The sequence below is a fragment of the Dendrobium catenatum genome, unplaced genomic scaffold, assembly GCF_001605985.2.
Source record: "Dendrobium catenatum unplaced genomic scaffold, ASM160598v2 original_scaffold_61322, whole genome shotgun sequence".
Taxonomy (NCBI): domain Eukaryota; kingdom Viridiplantae; phylum Streptophyta; class Magnoliopsida; order Asparagales; family Orchidaceae; genus Dendrobium; species Dendrobium catenatum.
Genome location: NW_021379772.1, coordinates 661460 through 668729, shown reverse-complemented (window position 1 = coordinate 668729; position 7270 = coordinate 661460). Strand labels below are relative to the sequence as shown.

Sequence of the window (7270 nt, the reverse complement as noted above, 5' to 3'; positions counted from 1 at the left end):
TATAAGCATGTCATGTTTGGAAACTGTTTGGTAATCCAAATTGTAATTTGAACCTTCCAAAAGTGCTTCGAGTCATTGATTTGGACCCATTTGAGCTGGGATTGTTTCGAATTTGGTGTCGTTGGGTTCGTATTTTTGAGAAGAATAGTTTGACTATAAGTTTGCTGAAATCAGAGTTTAGATGATCCCATTTTTAACTTTGGAAGCATACAATTCAATTTTGCCTTGAGATTCATGCTAGATTAAGACGATTTTAGGTGACGTATCAAGCTTCCTACAAATCATATTTTGGAGTAAGTTGTCATAGAACTGTGGCATTATAAAGAACATTTTAATCAAGCTTCTTATTATTTTTACTAGTTCGGGCAATTAATGCTGGAGTACTGAGCACAATCCTAACTGAATGCCAGCATGTGGCTTGCCCGCTCCAGGACCACTCCATACGTTCCTTGCAATTGTCCTTTTCAGTTATTTACATAATTAGTATTATCCTACCACAATTTTTTTTTGGGGACATTTAGGCCATTTAAGGCAAACTCACACACACAACGCATACACATAGACTCGAGCCCTAGTCCTCTTAGTTGGAAGCCTAAGCTCTCAACCAATAGGCCAAGGAGAGTTGTGTCTACCACAATTTTCTATTAGCTAATTACTAGCATTGCTTCTTTTAGCTTCCTTTGCAACAAGGCTCATATATATATAGCACTGAAACAGAAATGATACACAGAAAATTACTATCCATTGATATTATTCTATTGCTTGTGTTTCCTGTGTATTGAGATCTTCGGTTGCAGGTTCCATACCAGCTAGTATCAGAGCACATATAGACGAGCACTAGAATGGTCGAGAATAGCCAACGAGTAGCTCCTGACGAAGATCAGAGTCAAGAAGCTTTATGGACTGCTCTCACCAATATCTCCAAGGAGGCCGCAAAACTCACTGCAGATTTCAAGCGATTCTCAATGGACATGAGAAGGCATATACAAGTTTTGCAGCAAAACAATGGCGCACCTCAGAGAATGAGATGTGTCGGGCGCAACGACGCCTCCCTTGTTCAACGGGGACACATTGGTTTCAAACATCTGCTAAGGGGAGTTCCTGCTCTGCATCCTGAATACTCTGATTTAGATGATGAAGACGAACAATGACCTGGACTTGAATTCTTCGAACAAGAACAACGAGTGTATGGTGATCGTGGTGGGGGTCAGCAAGCACGAGAGAGAGCACCAAGTCACGAGGGAGAATTTCGAGTTAAAATTGATATCTCATTCTTTGAGGGTTGCCTCCATATAGATGATTACTTAGATTGGGAAAGAGCCGTGAGATGTTCTTTGATTTCATGCAGATACTACCGGAGAAACAAGTCAAGTATGTAGCATGCCGGTTAAAAGGTGGTGTTAGTGCCTGGTGGATGCAACTTCAGTAAAATTGGAGAAGGGAAAGTAGGGGAGCTGTCCAAAATTTGTACAGAATGAAGCAATTAATGAGAGGACATTTCCTTCCCACCGATTACGAAAAAATGCTAAATATGCAATATCAACATTGTACCCAAGGGCAATGGTCGGTTAGAGACTATATGGAGGAATTCTAAAGGTTAAGTGCTCGTAATAACCTCAATGAATTTGACAATTAGTTGGTTGCTAGGTACATCGGCGGATTGAAAGAGTTGCTACAAGACAAGCTGTAGTTCAATTCAGTGTGGACTCTTTCACAGGATGTTAATTTTTTCCTCAAAGCCAAAACACAACTATCAATACATTCCAAGAGCTTCTCAATGCATATATATATATATATATATATATAGAGAGAGAGAGAGAGAGAGAGAGAGAGAGAAACAACTCGACGCGGCATTATGTGAAAGCGCACAACATCGCCCAGAAGCTTATAGCCTCTGAGGTCAAATTCTACGTGTTAAGCAAAGTGCATTGGTTTAGCCAATGAGGCAGCGATATCCCAACGGCTTAACGAATTTGACACCGAATTAGGTTAGGCTAATGAAGAACCAGTTAGCTAAGTGTCCGCAGTCCGAGTTTGTTAGGCTCTCCTTACAAGTAATAACATATACCGGAACGAGGGAAGCCACTAGTGCAAACCGCGATAGTTTGTGCCAACGTGGCAATGGTGGGATGGCGGATGTTACGGAAAGAGAGCGATGACCTTGTGTATGAACTAAGGCAGCAGAAGTTATGGGAAGAGGGTGATAACCTCATGTGCGTACCGAGGCAATGGGAGTTATGGGATGAGGATGACAGCCTCATGTGCAGTTCGAGGCAGCGGGATCATGGGACGAGGGAAGTGACCTCATAGTGGGAGTCGCATGACGAAGATGATGAACATGGGATGGAGCGGGAGTCATTGGACTTGGGATGCACTCGATTATACTCGCAAGCTGATCGACGAGCCCCTCCCAGTGGGATAAGTTGAGCTCATGTTCATCTTTTAAGATCGACTCGAGCTTGAGCTCGAGATTAGTCTCACAAGTCAAACTTGAGTTAGACTCGATTCGAGCTTGACTCAACTCATTTACACCCCTATTAATTAGTCTCATTATCTTTAAGTCATGTGGCTTAATGTAGGAGTCATCACTCCATATAAGTCATTTCATATCAATTAATCTCTTTATATCTCACTTCATATCTTTTAAGATCACATCATAATTTTTTTTAAAAGGAAATCCTGTCTACCCATCCACCTATACAGAATAACATATATTTAGCCAAACTGAATTAGTCAAATATCTAACCAACTTTTCTTGTAGATACACACATATACTATATTAAATATTTATCATTTATAATAGCATGCATCATATATCATGCAGGGGTGTCAGTATTTGATAAGACACGAAACCCGAAACAAAATTAACTCGAAAAATTTTGGGTATGGGTCAACCAGTTTATTAGACGAGTTGGGTTTGGGTTTTGAAATGTGACCTATTTTAAAATTGTGTTGGGTTTGGGTTGACCTGTCAACCCAAAAATAATCCAAAATTGACCTGAGTCTAGTAGTTTTGTCTAGCCCGCTAAGCCTAAATGTCCAATCGATGGATTTGGTGCCGCTTAACCTAGGCCCTACTGTCCTAGCTTGCCTCAGCTTGGCCGCCTTCACCACTGATGCGGCACTTGGCATGCCCCACGCAGCACGCGGTAATGGTGCAGTGCGGCCTTAGGCCTTAACTTGGATATCTGTGTGCCCTCAAATTCAAAATAAAGTAGGTTGCCAGGTCATGTTGGGTCAACTTGTTACCCCGTGCGGGTCGGGTTCGTGTTGGCAATCTTAACCAATTTTTAAATCAGGTTGAGTTAGGGTCAACCAAATTTAAATAATGATCAATCTGGGTTTAAACCAAACCCGACCCACGGATCTATTTTGACACCCCTAATATCATGTACATATCTAGTGCAATTAGCATGTAGATCATTTTAATGTTATGTAGAACATTTTAATGCTATGACATACAAATGGTATGTTCGATATACTTTTTAGTATGCATGTCCTATCAATGTACTCATGTCAATATGCACGTCATGTCAGATGGAATGCAATAGATGCATGTTATATTAGTCATAATAAGGCCGATGCAATGTTCCTAAATCTTTTTTCGTATGTATTTGTTCTTATTATTCTAGGAAAAATGCCCTTTATGCAATGTCACTCAATGAAATTTCAATATGATCATATCAAAAGCGTTCATGATAAAGATATCTATGACATATCAAAAGCAACATGGTGAACATTTGCTTGATTGAGAGAAAAAAACATTTTAAATAGATTCAAAAGAGGAAAAAAACTCAAAAATCAAAATCATTAAAAATAGAAGCAGGGTTAAGGTTACCTATCATGATCAGAACAACTTTGCTAACTAGGAGGATGGACAAAAAAGGCCAAAGATGAACTTTCTATCCCTTCTCTCTCCTAATATCTCATTCTCCCATTCTCTCCTTCTCTTCCATGGCCAAGAGCATTGAAATAAGGTGAGGGGAAAGGCTTAGTGGAAATATTTAATATAATAGATTCATATATTTATAAAAATATTTTTAGTCATGCTAGCTAGCGCCACAATAATCTAGACTATAATGTTGCAATGGTGACCCCAAGCACTATAGAATGAAGGGGTTAGAGTAGTTGTGCTAAATTTCAACACTGCCTCGCTCAATCATCTAGAACCCTACAAATAGAAATGCAAGTGTCATTGCGCTTGTAAGTACAACACCGCAGTGCTCCCATGCAAAAATTTTAGACATGCAAGAATTTTTTAATATTATTCTATTGGGTCATTTATAGGTTATTAATAAAATATTGTTATAATGTGCATGAGAATTATTACACTCATTAGGTTAAAAACTTTCATAATACAATTAATGACCATCTAATCTTCAATTTCAGCAAACTTATAGTTAAATTAAATATTTTGATGAGATAAACCTATTGACAACAAGATTGATCTGATCGAAGTCAGAATGAGCATATATCAAGCATTTGAAGCATAATTATAATCTTTGATATAGTAATTAGAGGACCAAATGATTAATTTACACCTAATTTCCTTCTTATAATTTTATTTGCCAACAAAAATAGCCAAATGATGGCATAGGGATGTTAACTATTTTATACAATGCATTTTTCATTTGCAAATAGTGTAATCAAGGAACTCCAAGTGCTGTAGAATTACGATGCATCTTGTAATAACTTCATTTCATTAAAAAATAGGATTTTGAAATAGCATTATCCTATTTTGTAATTTTCGCAAAAAGTTTATCAATTTTTAACATATGCCCTTCCATAAAAAGTTAGTCATTAAAGTTAAGTGATGGCTCTAATGTTTGATATATCTCTAGATAATTCTATTGATCAACACAAATTTTGATGCATTATATGTATTAAATATTTTAAAACATAAATTCAAGACCATCGAAGCTTCAATTTTAACGAAACTATAGTCAAATTGAACGTCTCAAAGAGATAAACTTAATAAAACCAAAAGTGTAATATCTATTGTAATAGTGTTTAGAACCTATTTGGATCTAATCTAGTAAGTTTGTGTGGTTGCGTTTCTATGTTTTCTACTTTGTGAATGTTTACGTGTTATTCTGAATACATTAGTTATATTCAAGTGTGTCCTGCAAGTCTTATGTGTGAAAATTTGCTTGAGTAATTTTTTTCATAGGAGAGCTTTTTCACAACTCTCCATCTTTTTGTTCTTTAAATAGAAAAAAAAAAAATTTTGAGTGTTGTGGTGCTACGGTACAATGCTCTCTGTATTTAAAAAAAATTAACGAAGCGCTACAACGGTAGATATTTGAGCGCCAAGGTACTATGAAATGAATTTTTATATAAATATCATTTTTAACTAAATCAATTATCTAAAATCATTTTCAATAAATCCCAGTAGGCTAGAGAGAAAAAGAGAGATTTCTAGAGAGAGAAAATTCATTTTGGGCAACTTGGGGCTAATTTGTTGTTGGGCCAGTTCGTGATATGGTCTGAATCAAGATAAGTTACATTTACACTCTCAGATTTTTAAAAATTAAATCTATTTGAATTTTTTTTATTTAATTTATAAAATTTAATTATAAAAGCAGATATATTCCTACAATCAAACTTTATCCATGTAACTTTTGATATATTACATATTATAATATTTTGCACATTTTGGTAAGTTATTTGTGAATTTTCAATTTACAGTTTTGATTCCCTGCAAAATTTAAGCATACTAAAAGAATATTTTTGCTATGATAAATAGTATTATAGTACAATAAAAGCTTCAAAACGTAGTTGCGGATAATATATGATAATTTGGTTATGATATGAATTATATTAAATCTTTCTACGGGCTTATATGTCCTAAATGTTTTCCTATGTGGCACTACCAATAGGACATTATGTGAAATTCTTTGATAAGTCTGATACTATCTACTATATTTAAAAAATGCAATTATTTCATGTTAGGGCAAGGAAAAACGGCACGTTGGGCAGGGAGAGAATTGCAGGTTATGATATGTTTGTAGGTATTGTCTGTTATAGATTTTTTGTAGTCATAGGCATGTTTTATTTTGCCCTATCTCTCTTTGTAAATAATTATTTTTATTTGTATATGTTTTTGAGATGAAAATGAATGAAAAAAAAATGATGATGTGTATGTTTTATATTAATTGAAGTGAATTATAGTCAAATCGTGCGCCTTGATAAGAAAAATCCAACGAGCTTATGATCAAATGATTTAGTATGTGTTATCCAATTAAGTGGTAAGAAATTTTGGTTGAATTTGTAAAATATCACCCTAAAATGCTATAACATACCCTATTCTCGAAATGGCCATGACTTGGATATGGAGAAAGTTTGAAGATCTAACGAATTATAGAAGCTCTGCTTATGTTCACCACAGTCATTATTGTCCGTTGAGTACTTCTCTCAGATTTCCATTATTTTAAGAACCATCACCAGACATTTTTTTATAGGCACTATCATTTAGCTATCACAGTGCATTCACCATTATCCAACTATTATTATTTGGTTGTTATCGCTCGACCACTATTGCCTGACTGTTGTCACCTGTCAAACTAACGTGACCATGATTGCTTAATGGATATCATTTAACTATAATCATTATCCTTAACTACTCCAAAAGAAAAAAATCCCTTAATTACATCCCAACATCATCTTTATTACAACTCTACAATCATCAACAAGTGCTCCCAACTTTAAATAATCTCATCTAAAGAATTCTAAAACTTTATTATTTGTTGTCTTATAAATATAATTTCATTTATTAGTTCTATTTTTCTTAATATCAATATTTTTTATATTTCAAGTATAATGTCAATATAATATCTTATTAATGATAAAAAATAAATAAGGCCACGCAACACATGATATTTATACTCTATATAAAAGGGGTTTTGAGATTCTACCCATAGCAAATCTTGATCGGTACATCTATAAATTTTGAAATTAATATAAATGTCCATATAGGACTCTTCAAATTCTATTATTTTATCCTAATATTTTTGGACGTTAATGGCTTCTTTAAAAAAAGAGTCCATAAATGCAAAGTTATAATTATAAAAAGGGGCTTGATTTTCTCTTAGAGCAAATCTTGGACATTCATTTTATTTTTTCTTAAATTATCTTGACCATTTCATTATAATATAAATAATAATAATTCAAAAAAATAATATTATTTAATATTTAATGCTCTTATCTGTTAAGACTTATTTTAAAATTAATTAAAATTTTTGAATTTTTATTCATTTATTGTATGTTTCTT

General features: G+C 34.4%; 1 protein-coding gene across 1 annotated transcript in view; it reads left to right on the top strand.

The window, feature by feature from the left end:
- Positions 1–2121: 2121 nt before the first annotated feature.
- LOC110112952 (UTP--glucose-1-phosphate uridylyltransferase 3, chloroplastic) overlaps positions 2122–7270 on the top strand; it is a gene marked incomplete at its 3' end in the record, with an annotated part of 82907 nt that continues 77758 nt past the window's right edge. Inside the window, 1 exon segment of the mRNA XM_020845358.2 lies at positions 2122–2309. Coding sequence (XP_020701017.2) covers positions 2122–2309 — 188 coding nt within the window.